Consider the following 22,349-nt stretch of genomic DNA (forward strand, 5'->3'; position numbering starts at 1 on the left):
TATGACCCGTACGCCTGGGTGGTCTCCGACCTCAAGGATTCCCCAAACCAAATGGGTGAGGAGGAGCTCACCGAGTTCCGTCAGGCCAATTACTTGTGTGGGGGTACCAATAAGGAGGCTAACTACGATATGTACGTCCCTGCTCCTCATGAGCGGTTGTATGAGCTCAACTTCCATGCTCCCCGGGTCCCTAATTGGATTTGGTTCTATAAGGCCATGTTCACTCAAGTGGGGGTTCGCATTCCCCTCTCCGCTTTCCAAATGGGACTCTTAAGCCGGATTTCTGTGGCCCCGTCGCAGCTGCATCCGAATAGTTGGGCGTCGATTCGCTGCTTCGAGACGGTATGCGAGTACCTAGAGCTGCCGGTGTCTGTTGACGTCTTCCTTTTCTTCTTCAACCTGACGAACCCTTCCAAGGAGGGAAAAGCGAGGAAGGGGTTTATGTCCTTCCGATCTGCCCAGGGGCGGAGGATTTTTGGTGTGTTCGAGGACTCCTATCATGGGTTCAAGGACAAATACTTCAAGGTTCACCCGGTCAAGGGTCGTCACCCCTTCTGGTTATCGTTGGAGAAAAAATGCCTCATTCCGACCTATTGGAGTTTCGGGGCGGGCTCCAATACTTTCATAAAAGTTACCTACAAGGGGATGTCGGCTGTGGATCAGAAGATAGCCGACATGCTATGGGCCATTTTTGGGAGGAACCACGTAAATCCCCACCTCCTCATGGGTAGTCGGGAGGTCGTCCGAGATTATATTCGTGAGTCATCCGTGTCATGTTTGCGTTTTGAATGGTTACTTGCTTTGTCTTAGTATGCTGGTTACTAATTTGTTCATTTTTTGTTTGTAGTGGGGATGTCTGCTAAAGTGACCGGCCTCGAGAATCTGTACAAGACTTTCTTGGTGGAGGATGATGGTGAAGAGGCTGGAGATCAATCAGCGGCGCCCCCTGAGGACGACGGGACACAGACGGCACCTACGCCTCCCGAGGTGGCCATGGCGGAAAAGGTTGCCACTCCACCTGTGTCCCCCATTCTCCAGGAGGTGGCTGTCCCCGGGCACTCGTCTTCCGTTCGTCGGGAGGAGGATGAGGAGTTGAGTGTCATCCCCACTTCCAAGAGACAAAGGTCGCAGTCTAGCCCTAAGGGGGTCCTTACCGTTATGGAAAGGAACTTTGATGCCGGGTCGTTCATAGATACCCAACTACTTCCCGGCACGGAGGAACATTTCCATGGTACCGACGTCTTGGGGCAGGCACAATGGATGTACCGCACCCTCCTTCGCGGCGTGGCCATAGCTCGGAAGGCTAAGTTCGAGCTTTTGGGTATGGCCTCGCTTCGTCGGAAGCTCGAGACCGCCGCCACAGCCAACCATAAGCTCAAGGCTCAAGTTGAAACACTTTAGGGGCAGCTGACCGAGGCGAGGAATAAGCTTGATGCTGCCGAGAAGAAGACTGCCGATGCTTCTGTGTCCCGTTTGACCGAGCAAAAAATGACTTTGAAGAGCCAGTTAAGTGCTGCACAAGGTTGAGTGGTCGTGTTGGAGAAAGAGCGGGACACAACTGTGGCAGCCGTCAAGACTGCTCATGATGAGGCTGATGCGTTCAAGAGAAAGCACAAGGAGGTTAGAGAGCAGGGCAAGAATGCGATTTTCATGACCGAAGAGGCTCTCAAGGCTCAAGTGAAGGTTATTGCTCCTGACTTCGACATATCGGCAATTGGTGTCTTCAAGACCATTAAGGACGGGAAGGTTGTTGATATGCCGAAGAAGTGATTTCTTGTAACTTTTTTATAGAACATTCGTACCGAAACTTTCGCGTCCGTTAGTGGGTCGGTTGGTTTGTATATACGTTTGTTTGTTTATTGTTGGTTGTTTTGTTTGCCAATTTACTCGTTTTACCGTTATGTTGGTAAGTTACTCGCTTTACCGTTGTGTTGGTACTTCTTCGAAGTCAAGTTCTCTCTTTGCTACGGTTGTTTGTTATGTTCTTGGCCTAGGGGGCTCTCGAGGTGATCAGTCCCGGGGCCGTGTATCGCCGTGCTTTCTGGTTCGTAAGGCGCGGGACTCGTTTGCGCGATAGTCGTCCCAGGAAAGTAAACAAAAGAGAGCAAAAATATGGACAAGTATAACTTAACCGGTAATCAAGCAAGTCTATAACCATGGCAAAAGTATTTTTACAAAGTAAACGACTTAGGAATTAAACCTTCTCAAGTTGTCTGCATTCCATGTTCTCGGGATCTCCTTGCCATCGAGCTTTTCCAACTTGTAGGCGCCCTTGCCGATCACCTCTTTAACTTTGTAGGGACCTTTCCATTTTGTCGCCAGTTTGCCTTCTCCCGGGGCCGGTAAGTCGATGTCGTTGCGTCTTAGGATGAGGTCGTTCTGTTCAAATTCCCTTTTGAGTATTTTGGCGTTGTATCGCACGGCCATCCTTTGCTTGAGTGCTGTTTCCGACAAGTGGGCCATCTCCCTTGTTTCGCCCACAAGATCCTTTTCCACCGCTTCCTCTACTCTCTTCAGGAGCAGTCTCGGGCTCGGCTCACCGACTTCCACGGGTATTACCGCATCTAATCCGTATGTTAGTCGGAAAGGTGTTTCTCCGGTGGATGACTGTTCGGTTGTTCGGTAGGACCAGAGGACCGAGGCAAGTTCATCGGCCCAAGCACCTTTTTTATTATCAAGCCGCTTCTTCAGCCCCAGCAGGATGATTTTGTTTGCAGATTCGACCTGGCCGTTTGTCTGAGGGTGCTCTACCGAGGAGAATTTCTGTTTTACGCCAAGGCCGGTGAGGAAATCTGTGAATTTCTTGTCGGTGAACTGCGTGCCGTTTTCCGAGATGACGGTTTTCGAGATACTGAATCGGGTTATTACTTGCCTCCACATGAACTTTCTGCAGTTAGAAGAGGATATGCTGGCCAGTGGCTCGGCCTCTATCCACTTGGTGTAGTAATCGATGGCGACTATGAGGTACTTGACCTGCCCTGGACCGAGTGGGAAAGGTCCCAAAAGGTCGATTCCCCATTGTGAGAAAGGTCAGGAGATCGTTAACAGACTCAGCTCCGAAGCTGGTGCTTTGTGGAAGTTGGCGTTCTCTTGACACTTAACGCACTTTCTCACGAATTCTTTAGAATCTGCCATCATCGAAGGCCAGTAGTATCTTGTTCGGATTAGCTTCCTGGCTAGGGCTTTTCCCCCTATGTGGTGGCCGCAGCATCCTTCGTGGACTTCTCTGAGCAAGTAGTCCGTCTGATCGGGGTGTACGCACTTCAGCAGGGGTTGACTGAGTCCTTTTTTGAATAGCTGTCCTTGAATGATAGCATACTTGGCCGCCTCCCTTCTCTACGCTTTGGCACCCTTTTCGTCGTCGGGAAGCTTGCCGCTTTCCAAGAAACTAGTGATGGGGTCTAGCCAGGAGGGACTCAGCCTTGACAGATGCAGGGTCACCGCTGGCTCCTTCATCATGACCTGTATAAGAGATCGGTTGCCTTCTCCCGGTTTCGTGCTGGCCAACTTGGATAGTAGGTCTGCCCGCATGTTCCTTTCTCTCGGAATGTGTCGGATCGTGACTTCCTCGAATGTTTTACTCAGTTCCTTGACCTTTTCCAAGTATTTTTGTAATAGTGAGTCTCTAGCTTGATAGCTTCCATTTGCTTGCGAGGTAACGACTTGTGAATCGCCGCATACCTCCAGCCTCGTCGCTCCGACTTCCTTTGCCAGGGCTAAGCCTCCTAGAAAGGCTTCGTATTCTGCTTGATTGTTCGAAATGGGGAACTCGAATCTGATTGATTGCTCGTAGACGACCCCAGCCGGGCTCTCAAGGATTATCCCGGCACTGCCGGACGTCTGGTTGGACGCCCCGTCAACATGGAGCCTCCACCGTGTGTCCGTCTCTTCGGTTGTGTCCCCCGTTACTTCTACTAGAAAGTCTGCCATTGCTTGCGCCATGATCGCATGCCGAGGTTCGTACCGTATGTCATATTGGGACAACTCAATGGACCAAGTCATCATCCTTCTCGCTAAGTCGGGTTTTTGGAGCACTTGTCGGATTCCTTGATCCGTCCTGACGACGATCTGATGACCTTGGAAATATTGTTTTAATCTTCAAGAAGAGGTCAAGAGCGCCAGAGCTAACTTCTCCAGTTTGCTGTACCGCAGTTCCGCCCCTTGTAGGGCCCTGCTCACAAAATAGACTGGTTGTTGAGCTTTCTCCTCCTCTCGTACCAAAACCGTTGCCAGGGCTTCCCCCGTTATGGCTAGGTACAGGTATAGTGGTTCTCCGACTTTGGGCTTTTCGAGTACCGGGGGTGTCGCCAAGATTTCTTTGAAGTGTCTGAATGCTTCCTCGCACGCAGGAGTCCATTCAAATTCTATTCCTTTCCTCATTAGATTGAAGAAGGGTAGGGCTTTTGCTGCCGATGCTCCGAGGAAGCGGGATAATGAGGTGAGGCGACCTGCTAGTCTCTGAACGTCTTTGACACATCCCGAGCTCTTCATTTGGAGTATTGCCTGGCATTTCTCGGGATTGGCTTCTACTCCTCTTTGGGTTATCATGAATCCCAGGAATTTTTCGGCCTCCATGGCAAAAGCGCATTTGAGGGGGTTAAGCCTCATGCCGTGCTGTCGGAGAGATGCGAACACACTTCCTAGGTCGGTCAGGAGGTCGTCAGGCCGCGTAGTCTTTGCAAGGATGTCGTCCACGTAGACTTCCACTATCTTGCCTATGAGGCTTCCGAATATTTTATTCATCAGCCTTTGGTATGTTGCCCCTGCGTTTTTCAGTCCGAACGGCATCACCTTGTAGCAATAGGTCCCTCCGGGTGTTATGAATGTTGTTTTGTCCTCGTCGGGTCGGTGTATCGGTATTTGGTTGTAGCCGCAATAGGCATCCATGAAGCTCAAGTACCGGTACCCCGCCGCCGCGTCGACGAGCGCATCTATGTTGGGAAGCGGAAAGCAGTCCTTGGGGCATGCTTTGTTGAGGTCGGAATAGTCCACACACATTTTCCATTTGCCACTGTGCTTCTTTACCAAAACTACATTTGACAGCCATGTCGACTAGTCTAGTTCTCGTATGAAACCCGCTTCTAAGAGGCTGGCCGTCTGCTTGGCCACCTCCTCTGCTCTCTCCTGGGACATCTTCCTCCTTCTTTGGGCCACTGGACGGGTGTCCGACTTGACGGCCAGGTGGTGTGACATGACTCTAGGGTCTATGCCCCGGCATATCGGCTGGCGTCCAAGCGAATAGATCTCCGTTGGCCCTAATCATTTCTACTAGGGGTTCTTTCAACTCGTGTGGGAGGTTTCTATTAACGAACGTGAACTTTTCCTCTGTGTCACCGACCCTGAACTTTTCCAAGTCCCCCTCTGGTTCTGGCCTTGGCTTGTCGTCGACTCTGGTGTCTAAGTCAACAAGGAACACTCCGGATGCTTCTTTAGACTTCTTCCTCAAGGAGAGGCTGGCGTTGTCGCAAGCGACTGCCATTTCCAGATCTCCTCTTATGGATCCTATAGATCCGTCATCAGCCACGAACTTCATAACCAACAGCTTCGTGTTGATTACCGCCTCAACATCGTTGATCGTTTTCCTCCCCAGGATGATGTTGTAGGCAGTGGAGTCCCGTAGAACTACAAACTCGGCCATTATTGACATCCGCCCTTGTCCTTGTCCCACGGAGGTCGGGAGGGATATTATCCCGTCCGGCTTAATGAAGTGGTCACCCAACCCTATGACACCGTGTTGGTGAGTCATGAGGTCGGCGTCCCGTAAACCTAGCACATCGAACACGTTGCGGAACATAATGTTCAAGTCTGCCCCCGTGTCCACAAGGATTCGTTTGACGAGGTCGGTTCCCACCCTAGCCGTAATGACCATGGGTGGGTTCTCAGGGACCTCGTCGAACCAATGATCCTCTGGCCCAAAGGAAATAGTTGGGGACCTCTTGGAGCTTCGTGCCGGCGAAGAGGAAATTGCCAGGACTTTGGCGTCTTTCTTGTGCGCAGACCTCGACTTTGGCGCTGTGTTCTTGGCGGTCACCACGTTTATTATGGTGAGGCCGTGATCGTTGTCTTCTGGTTCTTGCCGCCATTTCGTCGATCGGGTCTTGCCGTCTTCATCGTGGTCGCGATGTCGTCTCCTTGGCTCCCTGATAAGGTGGGAGAATTCGGCCAGTTTACCATCCCTGATTGCTTATTCTAGCGCATCTTTCAGGTCGAAACAGTCCTATGTTTGGTGCCTGTAGCCTTTGTGGTAATCACAGTAGAGGCTCTTGTTCCCCCCTGTACGGTCTTTCAGAGGTCGGGGCTTCGTCAATATTCCCTTTTCGGCGATTTGCTGGTAAACTTCCATGATGGGGAGAGTGAGTGGGGTGTAGTGGTGAATTTTTCTATTCGGGGAGACGGTCTGGGTGCCTTGCTCGGCCCCCCGTCTCTGACCTGTTCCTTCTGCCTTTCTCTGTTACCATGGTGCCTGGGTTGATTGTAGGAGGGCTGCCGTTTGTTGGCAGCCACGACTCGGCTGACTTCCTCATCATTTATGTATTCCTTGGCTACGGTCTGGATCTCATGCATCGTCCAGACCGGTTTAGTGGTGAGGTGCTTTCGGAAATCCTCATTAAGAAGGCCATTCGTCAGACAAAGGCTGGCCATAAAGTCAGTTAGTCCTTCGATTTCCAGGCATTCGTCGTTGAAACGAACTAAATACTTCCTAGTCGTCTCCCCGACACTTTGGGTCACGCCGAGAAGATTGATTGGGTGCTTTGCCTTCGCGATTCTAGTAGTGAATTGCGCCAAGAAGGTGCGGGTGATGTCCGAGAAGGTGGCTACAGAACCCTGCGGGAGGCTATTGAACCACCGTATCGCCGGGCCTGCCAGGGTGACCGGGAAAGCACGGCACCTCACCTCGTCTCCCACTCCTTCGAGGTTCATTCGGGCCTCGAAGGCCGTTAGGTGCTCTTGCGGGTCCTGTGTTCCGTCATACCTCATATCTGTTGGTTTGTCGAAGTGTCTCGGCAACCGGACCTCGAGGATGGAACGGTGGAATGGGGTGGCGCCCATGATGACGGGTTGCTGTTTTCTTTCGGACCTTCCTTCTCCGTTTTTGCGGTCCCCACGCATACCGCATGCCCGTTTGCCGCAGGCGTAGATGATTGTATTGTTTCACCTCCTAGGGCGCTGCCAATCCTCCCGGCTACTCTCCGATTCTGATCTCGGTATAGGGGTGCGCCGGGAGCGACTGCTTCGGTTGGAGGTTCTTCCCCGACTCTCAGGGGACTGAGAGTAGTCAGGGTCGGAGGCCCGCTGATGATGCTCCTGATCTGCTAGTTGGCGCTCCAGATTCTGCACCCTGTGACGCAGCTCCTGCATTATCCTGGCGCTGTCACTGCCTGTTCCCCCGAAGGGGCGCCTCTCCTGAGCTCTCGACTGGAACCCGGTTTGTCGGGGAGGGGATCTTAACCTCTTACGGGGTGAGGCAATGGAGGCCGCCCCCTCGGGGGCTGCTGCGCACCTGTGGTCCCCTGGACCCGGCACGATCTCCATTTAGCTTCGTTCGATCCCCACAGACGGCACCAATGTTAGGTAGGTCGGGTACCGGACGGTTCGGGTTGGTATCCTGGTTGATGAAGTGGGGGTCTTGCCTAGTCGTGAGCTCCTGGGCTGGCAAAGACAATGTTCCGAGTACTTCGTGCAAGGAGTGGGGGGTGTCACCTGCAAAGACACTCCGACACCCTAGTCAATAGAGTGTGCAGGCGAAAAAGGGTGAGTGATAGGTGACGTACCTTGGGGGAAGGGTATGTCCCTCCCCATTTATACCGTGTCAGAGGTGGGCCCTGTAAGGACAGGCCCACCTCCTTTGAGGCCTCCCTTGCACAGCTGTAGAGCAGCTGTCAGGGACGCGTGTCCGGGTCAGCGATCGAGGCGCCCCGCTCCCAACCGTTCGGGTCAGGTGGTGCCCGAGTCGGGCCGACCCATATTTTGTTTGGGCCAGGCCGTAACAGCAGCTAACCGCCGGATCTGCAAACTGAGTTTTGCGCACCTGTCACAGTGCACGGGTCGTAGGGGCAAGGTCCCACAAACATCTGCTCTAGGTTGGTGTGAGGTGCGTGGTGACATTCTCTCCGTAGCTCCCTTCGTGGTGACTGCGGACAAAGTTTTCGACACTAAGCGCGGCGACTTCTTGCAACAAAAGATTGAACAACATGATGGGTGCAGCGGCACAGAAGCGTCATGGTGGTTGGGAGTGTATGCAGAACGGTGTTGGGAGTGGAGAGAGGAAGGAGAGAGTTTGTGCGAGGGCTTTTTTTTATAATTTACTGTAAGTAAGAGTAAAACGTGAAAATGGATAAAGTTGTGAGGTCTTTTTTTGTATCATTAAATATTTTGTTCCAACCTACACTATAGTTTTTTAGAGTTGGTTGGTGCTCTAATTGATTACCTAACAAAGTTATTGATAGAATTGGTAAGATAAGTAGTACAAATTTAGTTTTAACTGCTAATTAATATGAAGGTTTAGTAGATAGATTCGACTTTTCTAAAGTTATATTGTCACTTTAATTAAAGAAAAAAGTATATTATTAATCACCTTTGAATTAAGATAGTGAGACTCACAAATAATAAATATTACGAATTTAAAAATGATTAAAGCATCACTTTACTATTTTACTCAAGGTTCTGAAAACCGGTTCGGACCGGCCGGTCGAACCGGTTAAACCGTGAACCGCAGAGGAAAACGACTCGGACAAATGTCAAAATCGCAAATTTTAAAAACCGGTCGGTCGAACCGAACCGTGACCCGACCGGTTTTTGAATGGGGAATGAAACGTCACCGTTTCAGCTGCTGTACTTAGCCCTAAGTCCATCCTTGATAACCAGATCTAGATTCCTCCACTCCAGAACGCCTTTGCCTCTCTCACACTCAATCTCCATCCTCTGCACTTAGCCCTAGCTCCTGGCCGTCCCTTACCTCCGTCCAGCCACTGCCTCGTGCCGCCGCCGTCGTTCTCTCCAATAGCCACCGTCTGCTCACTCACCTTCCCTCCATTGCGCTGCAGCCATCGATATCAACCTTCCCTTCCATTGCGCAGCCATCGCAACCTTCCTCCATCGCGCAGTCGCGCAGCCACGCTGCCGCCGGCACTAGCTCTATTCTCCGCAACCATTATCCCAGTTCGAAGCCCGTTCGAAGGTACTCCACTACTGCTCCTTGTCTTGGTCACTCGGTCTCTTTATCTCCCTCTTGCATGCTCTGTTCTTCGCAACCACTGTCCCAGTTCGAAGCCCGTTTGAAGGCTTCTTCTAGCTTCTAGGTAAATTTTTTATTAACTATGATTGAACCATTGTTGATGTTTGATTCTGCGAAGCTCTGTGAACTGTGAAGTCACTGAAGTGTGAACTGAATTACTCATTTACTGAAGCTTCTAGCTCTGTGAAGTCTCTGATTTACTGATTTACTGATTTTTTATTATGCGACGTGTGTTTGATGAAATGCCTGAGAGGGATGTAGTCTCGTGGACCACAATGTTATCCACGTATTCCCAGGCCAAGCTTCCACAGGAAGCGTTGGAGTTGTTTTGGGAGATGAGGCATACTGAGGTGAGGCTAGATGAGGTTACCATGGTGAGTGTGATCTCGGCTTGCACAAATTTGGGAGACATAGAGACAGGGAGGATGGTGCATGAGTACATAGAGCAGAATGGGTTTATGTGGATGGTTGCACTCTGCAATTCCCTGATCGATATGTATGGAAAATGTGAACTGATTTACTGATTTATTGAATAATTGTTTGATTCTTCTAGCTTCTAGTTCTAGGTAATTTTTTTTATTAACTATGTGATTTACTAATTTTGTATTGCTCTGTGAAGTGTGAACTGATTCAACTAAAGTTACTGAACTGGACTGTGAACTTTGTTTAATAATTGTGAATAATTATTATTAGTTAAGCTGTGAAGTGTGAACTACTGAAGTCACTAAAGTGTGAACTAATTTACTGATTTACTGAAGCTTCTAGCTCTGTGAAGTCTCTGATTTACTGGTTTATTGAATAATTGTTTGATGCTTCTAGCTTCTAGCTCTAGGTAATTTTTTTATTAACTATGTAATTTACTGATTTTTTATTGCTCTATGAAGTGTGAACTGTAAAGTGTGAACTGATTCAACTAAAGTTACTGAACTGAATTGTGAACTTTGTTGAATAATTATTGTTAGTTAAGCTGTGAAGTGTGAACTACTGAATTTTGTTGTTTGTTGAATAATTGTGAATATTTTTGGATGTTGCTTGTTGTGATCTTGAGATTATTGGGTTGGAGTGGGTTGTTGTGATATTGTAATTGGAAAAAAGTCAAAAAAACCATTATTGGCTGGTATCAACCAAGAACCATTATTGTATTTGAATGAGATCATAATATTCTGGTTTATGTAGTTTTTTAATTTGAATGATATTTTAAGGTTTATTTTAGACTATAACTATATTTTAACATGTTTATTTATATTTTATTTATTATTTTATTATAAAACGGTTTTTTCGGTTTAACTACGGTCGAACCGGTTGAACCTATAAACCAGTGAACCAATAGCTAGAGCGGTTCAATGACCGGTTCGATTTTCAGAACATTGATTTTACTAACATTATCACTTTAAAAATTTTTTTTCTTAATAGATAATGACGATTTAGTCGACAAAATAACTTAAAGAAGTATTTACAAGATTAATATTTCAGATTCCAACTTAAGTATATAGAGAAAATGTATTATTTACTTAAGTGCCTATTTTAAAAACAGAAAGAAAAAATGAAATAAAAACTCATGTAAGTAAAAAAAAAAAAAAAACTCTTACATAAAAGATCGTATTAAATATATAATTATACTATTTTTTTATCAATTTAAATTAAAAAAAAATACGACATGATTTTATTACCTAAACTTTTTGTTAGAAGGAATAAACGCTAGCTTAATTGGGGACAAGCCGAGTATCACGATCTACGAAAAATGAAGAATTTCTTTGTCCTTCGCATCAACATACACATTCATGTTAAATATACAGGCAACTTTTAGAGTCATTAGTGAGTTAATTAATAAATGTATATAGGTTGCATAGTAGTAGCTTCCTTTGTTAGTGGATAATGATCGAAAATTAATGCCACGATGAGAGAGACAAGAAAATTTTGCAGCAAAGAACTCCTTACTATGAAACATTATGATTATCACTTTTTAATTATTTTGGGTTAGAGAAATACGAAGAAAAAGAAAAAGAAAAATCTTTACCACTTTATTTGAATTCTCCCCTTTTGTTTGTGTTTTAGAACCTACCGCAATAATGCAACTACCTAACATTATTTTGATCATAGATAATATCTTGGAGACAAAATAGTGAACCTTTTTCTATAGATATATTTTGTCGTTATTATATGTTTCGTGTCCTTACATTTTAGGAGTCAATTTGGACCACTAGTTTTGTTAGTTTGTTACTAGCTAGTTAGCGGAGTCAATTATATTGGACTTTCATATATAAATTAAATATATTTGAATTTTCTTGTAAGTTATAGCTACATACACTGTCATATAAGTCATTGACTGATCAAGAATGGCTTCTCTTTGAGATTGAAGTGGACCTGTGTGATGTGTCCTGTTACAAAACTATATATGAATTACCAAAATTAAGTCAACATACTTTATTGAAAAATATTAGATTGAGTGATACCAAATAAAGTAATTTTTTTCGGATTTGCATAATAATTAAGTCAACTTTACTTTACGAAAAGTAAGATAGATTAGTTGATGTCGCACATAATATAAGCGTGCGGTGTTTTTAAGTTTAGGGTTCATCTTTTATTTCGCCTACTATTATTAATTATTATTTATTAATTAGTAGAGCAATGCTACATGGATTGAAAATTTTCTGCATGAATTGGTTACTACTTACTACCGATGAGCATTTTCATGTTAGCAAAAGCAAAACCTAGATTTTAGTTCCAATAAAATCAATGCCCAACCTAAGTGTAATTTCCATTTCAAGGGCAAAAATAATGGCACATGTCTTTTGTATGCTATGTATAGTAGTTCATTCTCTATAGTTTACGAAGTACACATACTTTTTTTATTTGTCGTATTCGTATATCGGACATATTTCAGATACGACACTCATTGATAATCGTATCTTAATAAAAAATAAAAAATAAAATTTTCGAACACACTTGAACATACTTAAATACCATTATATGTTAGTGTGTCCAATTTTATTTTTAACATACATTCTTGATATGAGTTTAGAAATAATATATATTATTAATTACTAAAATAAAAATATTTTAAATATTTTATATAATTAAAAAATATTAAAAATCATTTATATTTTAATATCAATAAAATACTAAAATATAATTATAATTTATCTAAAAAATAATTTATATTTTATATATATACCATGTCTCTTTATTTTATAAAAATTTTAAATTTATGTGTCTACATATTCTATATGATATGGTATTTTCATGTCAATATCTAACCATCATAGTCAATAATCAATTCCTATTTTCTTTCCAAACGAGCATAGCCAAACACATGTAGAAGAATTTCACTTTATTCCGTTACTCACAAGGTTTGGAAAGGGAGGAGATGAAGGGACACAAGGTGGAAGAATTGAATTTTAAGAAACTTTTAACAAAATTATTATTAAGATAAAATATATTTTTTATTTCTAAAATCAAAAGTTTGTTTTTTGGGCCAACCACGCATCCCAATTTTTTAAGAATGTTATAGAATGTGGACACTTTTGACCATCATACATATCACCTTTAAGAATGTTATAGCATGTTATATCATGAGACATTTTGTAAATAATTAGCTACCCAAATAATCAATCCATCATAGTAAAATAATTAAATTCGTAATAGTCCAATAATCTAACTTATTCAAAGTAGTATAATGAAAAAAGTCTATAAATTGCTAAATATGAAATTTTATATGCAATAATTGATTGGTAATTGATTTTTTTATGGTCACGTAGTATAATTGTTTTTATATTTAATATAAGATGTCATTAGTTTCACCAAAAAAATATAAGATGTCATTATCATTCAATCAAATAGTCATTCTCCTAGTCACCAAAAAAAAAAAAATAGTCATTCTCCTAATTAAATATGCGTAGCTTTTTTTTTCTTTTGGTTTGGTCTTGTAGTTTCTTCTGGGCTAATAAGAAGCTTACATATCATGGGCCCCAGTAGGTAAAAGCTCTTACTCAACTGAAATCTGATAATGATCTTGTCGCCCAAAGAGTCCAAATAGCAAAGTGTGCTGAAAAGTTTGGCCACCTAGTTCTCTTGGTAGTTATTCATTTAACAAAAAAATATTAAAAGATCTTATCTAGTCAAAGATCAGAATTCAGAAAATTTAATTCCAAAGGAACGAACGTTATGGACAAGTCCCCCCAACAAAAAAAGAAATATATATATAAATATAATCCATGGTTAAGTTTTATTGTTTTTGGTATTGAACGGAGGCTAAAGCCCAAAGGAAACAAAACAAAAAAAAAACTAGATACAAGTGATTTGGGGTAAAGAAGCCTCTCTCTCTTGTGCATGCAGCAACCCATTGGCCAGCGACAAACTCTTAAATGGAGCTCAGTACCGCGGCGGATTAGTCCTTGGCTTGTCGAGCTGGTGGATACCGTGGGAAACCAAACCAAAAAAAAAAAAAAGAAGCCTCTCTCTCATCCTCGTAGAAGATTCTAGTGATTTTCTGTGAAGGAGAGTCCTAGAACAAAAAATCATCTTCTAACCCTAAACTGATTTTTGCTAGACAATTAGCGTATTTATTGTTCCCTCTAAAAAATTTACTTTGTATTGCTAATGATATCTATCATGGTTTCTTGATATCATTAATTAGCCAACTAATCCGATCAAAAGTTTACTTTGTATTGCCAATAAAGTGGGAAATATTTGAGACATCATATGGTTAAGACATAAGAACAAGTCGTATAGAAACTGATCTTAAAATAATATAGACATGGTACTAGTAAAGCTTCAATTGAATTACAAAGTGATCAAATTGTGCGAATTAAATTGAACATTTACACATAAAATTATTTGTTGAATCTTAATGCTATTTTGTAAATATCAACACTATGCACTTGTCTCCTTCCGAAGCAACAGCTTAAGGCCCAGATAAAAAGTCCATCGGCTGTGAAGAGGTGCATCACATTAAGTTTAGAAGGAAAAGAAAAATTCCTCCAAATGGAGTTTAATTTCTTGCAATCCTTCAATCAGCAGTCCTTATAATTTCAATCCAACCTAGAAAGAAATAATGTAAAAGATAATGTCAATTCTTTTCACTAACGTTATCAAAGAATTGTAACTAAAGGTCATTTTTTTGTTTAATTATTTTTAGCAATAAACATTGTAATCTAGTTATATAAAACCTTGCGTGCTAAACTAACTATGTAGGAATCTTTCACCTTTAACTTATATATACTTCCCGTAAGAAAATAATATTTTCGTTTATTACTTGATAGATAAATTTTTATTTGCGAAGATTAATGCTAGCAATTATTTTTTGCTCAAATTATAGGTAAATTACTTAGTGCCATTACAAATTTTGCAGATCATCATGAAACACTTCTGAGTAAAGATACCGAAAAGTAAAAACGGTCGTTAATATTATATATATAAATAAAGTCCATTGTATAATCTTTCTTGTTTCAAGCATATATAATAGGGTTCTATTACCACTATTTAATTCCCAATCATTTTTCATATTTATTATTATGTTATGTATTTGAGAATTATTATTACACAACTCTCATTCCTCTTCATTCATTCTTGGATTTTCTCGTCCATACAAAACAAAAAAAAATTGTGAAATGTGCATTAAACTAGTCCTGCAAGTTTCAACTATCAATTTTATACGAAAATAACTACATATAAATTAAATAAGATTATCCTAACACTAATATACTATAAATAATATTTTTATGCATGAACTGAAGGAAAGAAACAACACATAACAATGTATATATAGAGCAAACTTTTTTTTTTTTTAATTTTTCTAGCTTTCTTGAATAATTCTCCGAGCCTCGAGAAAAAAATCAAGAAGTATCTACACTCATTTCAGATGAATGGGGTAGCAGCATAGAAAAAAATAATAATAAAGGATGATAGGCACATACAGAAAGTGCCTAACCAATGAAGTAGAGTATGTACTACAAGAACTATATATAACAATAATAATTATATAAAGATACAAGCAATAACAATGCTGATCTATTAATAACCACTACATATTCTAATATAATTTTTTTTTATTTTTCCTTAATAATAAATCTTATTCTTGAAAATGATGGGAATGATAATGGAGTCTGCCGCCGCAATAATGCATTGATGAATTGAAGGAGTTCATCACCTTTTCCTATTTATTCCAGATTTAATTAGCATAACACTTTTCTATGTTACCTCTTGAAAGATGAAAATGTTATAGGGAGAGGCTTGATGGTTGAAATATCAAACAACTCAACGAACCTCTGATCTGAAACTCTTGCTTTTGCAGCTGCAAAGCGTTGGTATTCATCAAACACAGAAGACAAACACCATTTCTGCAACTTCCTATAGCATCCTACTAAACACCCCGTTCGGTGCTGCATAAATACACCCCCAAAAATTAGAGATAATAACAATCATTAATTATTATACACTTTAAGAACATCACTAGATTAGTATGCTGCAAACTAACTTTTTTTTAACTAACAACAGAAATGTTTGAGAGACAATAAAAATTAACTAAATCAACCTAAAGTTGTCTTATTTTACGTTTATTAATTACTTCTGAAATAAATGCATAATACTAGATATAATAAATATGTAATTTGGATGTTATATATATGTAAAATTATAAATGTTAAGTTAAATAAGATAATTTTAAATGATTGTCTCTCTAACATTACTGAATTAACAATTAGTCAACAAATTATAATGAAAGGATAAAAATTAAGAAAAAAATTAAAAAAAAGGATAAATATTCACTTTTAAGAAAAACTAATTTTAGTAACAATTCATTATGATTAGTATTTCTTTTAATTAATTTAATTATTTTTTTGTGACAATTTATATATTATAATAACAAGTTATAGAATTGTTGTGACTTTTAAAAGGTCTTTATCAATGATTATAATAATAATTATTAAAATTTTTTAGTAACAAAATATAAGATGGTTGATATTTAATTTCTGATATTATGCTAGCAACTATTTTATTAAATATTAAAGTAAAATAAATTATCACTAAATGTGTGTGTTTTTTTTTGTCCTTGTAATGATTGTCCTATTATTTGTTGAAAAAAATTTAATTTTGTTTTTTAAAATACATCTACTTTTAACTAGATATAATATTTCAAAGAAGTGCCGCAATTTAATCAAACTAATAGTTACTTAGAAAACTTAAACACACAAACTGGAAAATGCACTTAGAAAATTGGTAAAGACAAAAAAAAAAATAAAAATAAAAATAAAAATAAAAACTCACCTTCCCCCGCTTACAATGAATTATAAGTGGATGGTTCCTGACATCTGCAAATAATGGTGAGCATATTAATAAGAAAATGAGTTGTTGAAATAAATGCAGTAGCAATTAGCAAAAATAATAAAAGAGAAGAGAAGATGTATCTATTTATATATGGAAAGCATACCAAGGACAACTTTTAATGCTTCACGGATTGTGTCTTCTGGGATGTTTACAAAAGGCTCCTGTCATGAGATACACAATCTTTTTAGTATTTAATTTAATTATATTATTTCACATGATAAAAAATCTTGCCCCCTATATAGTAGCTATGTTTACATAAAATAAAAGTAAAAGTGTTTGTTAATTAAATTTTGTCATCTAAATTTATTGGTAGAAATGGAATACTATTGACAAAATCATTTTACTAAAAATAGTTAAGACTTACCTCATTTAAAATTTATTAATTCTAACAGTAATTAATAGATATTAAATAAAATAAATTTTGATTATTATTTTTGTCTCCTAATATTATCAAATGGGACAACAGTATATTGCTAATACCATTTAAAGAAAATATTTACCGATATATAACAAATTGGTGATAATCCTGAGTAAAAACTACACTTCTTTGGCATCCAAGGGAAGCAATTATTAATCAATTTTATTTTTTATTAACAAAAAATTAAATGACCAATATTTTTATCTTGTATGTTTTGCTTTGTATTTGAATTAGTACCCACCAACTCTATTTCTTTCACTAAAAATATTGATTCTCTCACTTTTCTTTTTATTAAATCACGGTTTTTATTTTACAGATTACTTCACAGAACAAAAACTTGATACTACTAATTAGGAAAACGAAAATATTTAATAATAAAAAATAATTAATCAAAAAAATAATAATTAATAAATATTAAATAAATCAAATTCTAACATTTTTTTTCTTTCTTTAACATTACCGTTAAGAAAAATGAGTATTTATCGCTACAATTGATCATACGTTGATTTTAATTATTATTTCATAACGCACATTATCTATACTACTTTAATTTTCAATAACAAAACAGAAGTAGAAAGAAACTATTAATCAAATCAATTCTCATTCATCTATCTCACTACCTCGTTTTCCACTTAGGGATATACAGATATTCAAGATATGCCAAAATTAGACAATGAGGTCTTCAACTAAAATAAGGAGTTTGCTACAAATTAAGTCCATCAAAAATTAAATTCAACTTATTAGATAAAGACACGACTAAAAAGTAGTATTCTGTTTCCTTGACATGGAAGGAAGATTTGAGTCCATAATTTTGTATCCAAAACAAAGTTTATAGAATTGAAACTTGAGGATTTGTCTCTTCTCATCTGTTTAAGTTCTTAAAACAAACGATTTTATGATGTAATATCAAAATTTCTATAATCAAAATTATTAGAATTTTATTTTTGTTGATCTCTAGGAAAAAAAAAGATTTTAAGACAGAAAAAGAAAAAAATCTATATAAAATTCACATAAATCCCAAAAAAATTTACATAAAAAATATATTAAATATATATAATTATTTATGTGTCATCTCTTATCCATTTAAACATTTGAGTTAAGTAATTTAGCTTGAATCTCCCTCAAGTAACACATAAATTATATGTCCAAAATGAATTGTGACATATTCTCTGTATTTTTTTTTTTTAACCATGTCCTTATACTTAAATGTTGTCTGTTCTTATTGTCTTTTGGTGGGTTGATAAATGATTGTGGTGTACATTCAGTGCTGTTATTAATTCCTTTCCCCTTTCTCTATCTGTACTTGCATTATGATCAGAGGGAAAATTAGTGCTTCATGGACTGAATAGATTTTTTGACATCCCATTAAACAGACAATAAGTATAATATATGCTTATCCACCAATCCATTAATTATATATTCACAAGATCAAATAATGATTGTGATCATTTTAGATAAGAAAAGAAAAATAAGGAAAAGACTTGATATGCCAGCTAGGATTCCCATCAAGCATGATATTTTCATATTCTAAAGTTGGTATACTTTCTCTCTGCACATAAGGGCCAATATTGAAGAGAACTCTTTTTATTTTAAAACAGAAGAAATATATGCTTCAAAATTGAAAAAGAATGGATGTAATAATCAGTAGCAATAGCATGACCAAAAAATATTATTGATATGACAACATAATAATGATACCCAAAAAGATGTAATAGTATAGTTCTCTTAAGATTTTGTTATGCACCGTTAAAAGTTGCGACATTTTAAAGTAATATCAGAAGACTGTAAAATTTGTTTAATCATAAAGTTAGAATATTTTATCAAAAGATTTTAAAACAGAACAATTAAGTCTTATCTTATTACGCGGAGTCAACTATATAAATTAGTAATATCAAATATTTTTTCCTAAATCATGTATTTGTTTAGGTTAAATGACTCTATCACTGGAAAAAGAAGAAAAATAATGACAATAACCAACTTTACAAGTTACAATATCCCCCCTTTTTCTCTCCTTTTAATTTTGCACTGCTATGTAAAAAAAAAAAATCATTTAATTCAAACATTTCTTAAAGAAAAGCAGACTACTCCACAAGTTACTGATGTAATAATTAATGGTCCCATTTCATTCAATAGGCCACTAATTAATTATCCACACCAACTTGAATAAAACCTTCCAAAACATAACAAATAGATGAGACACAATTCATTTCAATTGGATTAGATATATACAATAAAATATTTTTTTTGAAATTTATGCTGATAGAAGAAGATACATGAGTGGACACATTTTTTTAAATAATAATCTCTTTTAAATTTGTTTGCATTTTTATATAGATTTCTTTTTTTTTATCTTATGATAATTTTTTTTAGTTTAACAATACAAAAATTGAATCCTAATTCTTTTAATTATAAAAATTTTAATATTATATTATGATATCATTTTTCTCAAAACTAAACTAATAAAAAAAGACTTATAAATGATTATATCTCTAACAGTATCATTGTTATCTTAGATGGTTGTGCAAATCTTTCAGTAAGACATAGAAACCAAACACATTCAACACAAAATACTATTAGACCCAACAGAGAAACCACCCAAAATGAAAAAATAACAAAACCAAATCATCTCCTAATTAATAATACAAAAGTTCACAGATAGATAGATAGATACCTTATGACCCTCAATTCCAAATTGATAAAGCTTGATCCCATTTGACTTGAGGAACTCCATGTTAGCCTCTGGATATGGCTCAGGACATAGATATCTAAAAGAAGCAATTAATCAAAGAAAGAATAAGAAGTTAGAAGAATCGAAGAATTGGGTGGATGAAAATGAGGCCAAAAGGGTATCATATACATACATGATAGAGCGGAGAGCAAGGGTCTGAAGGAAAGAGAAGTTAGCAGGTTCAGGGAAACCAGACCTGAAAATGCCATTATCAACCATTGCAAAATTGAGGGGTGGAATGAATAGATCCTCACCCTCAACCTTGTGGCACCCATCAACATCACAACCACATGAATTATGATGGTGATTATGGAGTTCAGTGTCAGAGACACTTAGCTGGATCTTCTTGCACATGATCTTGTTCTCTTTGTGTTGGTGTTGAACCAGGTTTTGTTGGAGTTCTGCTACTTGCATATCAAAGTTGGAAACTCAGAAAAACACAAGATGGTGGTGTTTGTTTTGTTGTGGGATAATCAAAATAAAGGAAAGGAAACAAATAAGTGAGTAATATAAAAATAAAGTGAAGGGATCAAAGAGGATATTCCTTATGGGCTGCTTCTTTTAAATTTCTTGTATATGTTACTGCCTCTCTCTAACTCTCAATGAATGCTTTTTTTGACAGTTGAGAAGAAAGAAACAAACTTTGGTGAAGAAAGTTTATAACTTTGTTGAGAGAATGGAAGTGGGGTGGGGTTAGTTAAAGTGGTAGACCATATGATATGATATGAGAGAAGTGAAAGAGAGAGGCCTTTATATAAACAGACATTGAGAGAGAGATGAGAATTGGAAAAGAGAGAAAGAGAGAAATTAAATTAGAGCATATAGCACACCGTTTGGCTTAGTCATAAGCCAAATGCTATTTTTCTTTTGAAAATAATGATGTGATCATCAGATCATGTCTGCCTTAGCTTTTTTTTTTTTTTTTATCAATTGGTTGATTATTACTAAACTAAAACTGAATTAAGTTATACTTGTTAATAAAATGTAATTTGTTCCTTTTAATTAGTTTCTTGTAGATGTATTTAGCTTAAAAATATTGGATAACGACCAAAAAACGGTCTTCGGACGGCGGTTTGTGCAATGTATTTTACCCAAAACTAATTTTATATATATATATATATATATATATATATATATATATATATATATATATATATATGTATGGACTAAACGTGAAATTATAAAAATATTAAATATAATATATATAAAAAATTAGTTATTATATATTATTTATATATAAAAATATAAATTTATTTAATTTATTTTTAATATATATTTTATATAAATAATTTATTTAATAATTAATTTTAATGTGTATATAATATAATTAATTAAATTAAATCATCTAATAATTATTATATTTTCAAAAAATATCTTTATGAGAATAGCTAATTTATTCTTATTATGAATACCATAAGTTGAGATGTTAAGCTTTTCTAACAGTACAGTGTCATTTATCAAATCAAATCAACATTAATTATGGAAATTAAATACATTTTCCATTAAATGTCACTCAATAGAATTTAAAATGAGGTTCATTTTTTTTAATGACTTCCCAAAAAGAAAAATGCATATCAAGAAAAGGTTGAGTGATAGAAAAAATTTATTTTATATTGTGGGACAAGCTAAGTAATATTTAACCTTATTAATTATTGGATGATTAATCTTAATTAATATATGATCGATTATTCTAACTAATTTTTTGCATTTTTTTTAAGATTATATAGTTGCCTCATTATCTTAATTGTATAGTCTTAGATTCAAGTTTAAAATAAAAAATAAAAGAACTCGTATATTTTTTAAAAAATTTGATTAAAATTAATTGAATTAATATAGTCAAATTTCTAATAAAATAGAATCAAGTGATTTCATCAAAACAAAATAATTTTTCATGTCATTTTGCCAATATCAAATTAATTGCCTAAACTACGTACAATTTATTATTATGTCATCTTTTGATATATGAAAAAAAAATAGAGTTGACATACTAACCTAGACAACCCAATATAATATGGATGGAAAGTATTTTTTTTAAGAGTTTAATTTTGATGCACTGACAGTGTAATATATTATAGTTATGTAATTATAATTGTTTTTTTAGATGATTATTTATGCAGTTAATACAAAAGATAATTATTTTTGCTAATATAACATTATGTGATTGAATATACATATAAAATAATTTTACATTGATATAATTAAAATTAAATTTTTTTTAAAAGGTAAAAAAAACTTTTGAAACCGGGGGCAATCAAAATTCTATATATCATAACCCTTTTTCTATGTAGATGATGTAATAGTGCTATTGAGTGTGTGATTTACATATAATTAGCTTTACTTAATGGTAGTTTTTATTTATAAATGGTTGTATTAGTGATTAAGAAACAATGAATTGTAGAAGCAAAGGGTTTTGACATAGCAAATTGGAGAAGGAAAGGAAGCAAAAATTAAGGACCACACACGCCCCTGACCTCAGCACATGAAAAAGCTTTTAACACATCTTCACTCTCTACTTTCATGTTTCATCGTATCATCATTATTATTTTAATTTATTAATTTTATATAAAATTGCGGCGCGTGGGGAAAATTTAGATTCCCTTTGCCCATTCGTGTAAATTACGTTTTTACATTTTTCTTTTTTAAAA

The 22,349-nt window shown here is 37.3% G+C and overlaps 2 protein-coding genes across 4 annotated transcripts; both read right to left on the reverse strand.

Moving 5' to 3' along the window:
• Positions 1-5,197: 5,197 nt before the first annotated feature.
• On the reverse strand, positions 5,198-7,050 carry LOC112701057 (uncharacterized). The gene is made up of 2 exons (XM_025751857.1): positions 6,395-7,050; positions 5,198-6,140 (listed from the first exon to the last, which is right to left on the reverse strand). The coding sequence occupies exons 1-2, from the start codon at positions 7,048-7,050 to the stop codon at positions 5,198-5,200; spliced, it is 1,599 nt and encodes a 532-aa protein (XP_025607642.1).
• A 6,887-nt stretch (positions 7,051-13,937) lies between these two features.
• On the reverse strand, positions 13,938-20,558 carry LOC112702267 (inositol diphosphatase DSP4). 3 transcript variants are annotated; one of them, XM_025753237.3, is made up of 6 exons: positions 19,838-20,558; positions 19,648-19,741; positions 16,662-16,719; positions 16,499-16,542; positions 15,500-15,615; positions 13,938-14,275 (listed from the first exon to the last, which is right to left on the reverse strand). In XM_025753237.3, exons 1-6 carry the CDS (start codon positions 20,116-20,118, stop codon positions 14,266-14,268), a joined length of 603 nt encoding a protein of 200 aa, XP_025609022.1. In that variant the 5' UTR covers positions 20,119-20,558; the 3' UTR covers positions 13,938-14,265. The 3 variants fall into 3 exon arrangements, with proteins under 3 accessions (XP_025609022.1, XP_025609020.1, XP_025609021.1); XM_025753235.3 differs by having other exon boundaries at positions 15,434-15,615; XM_025753236.3 differs by lacking the exon at positions 13,938-14,275 and adding an exon at positions 15,000-15,389.
• Positions 20,559-22,349: the final 1,791 nt, after the last annotated feature.

The sequence above is a fragment of the Arachis hypogaea genome, chromosome 7 (genome assembly GCF_003086295.3).
Source record: "Arachis hypogaea cultivar Tifrunner chromosome 7, arahy.Tifrunner.gnm2.J5K5, whole genome shotgun sequence".
Lineage (NCBI taxonomy): Eukaryota > Viridiplantae > Streptophyta > Magnoliopsida > Fabales > Fabaceae > Arachis > Arachis hypogaea.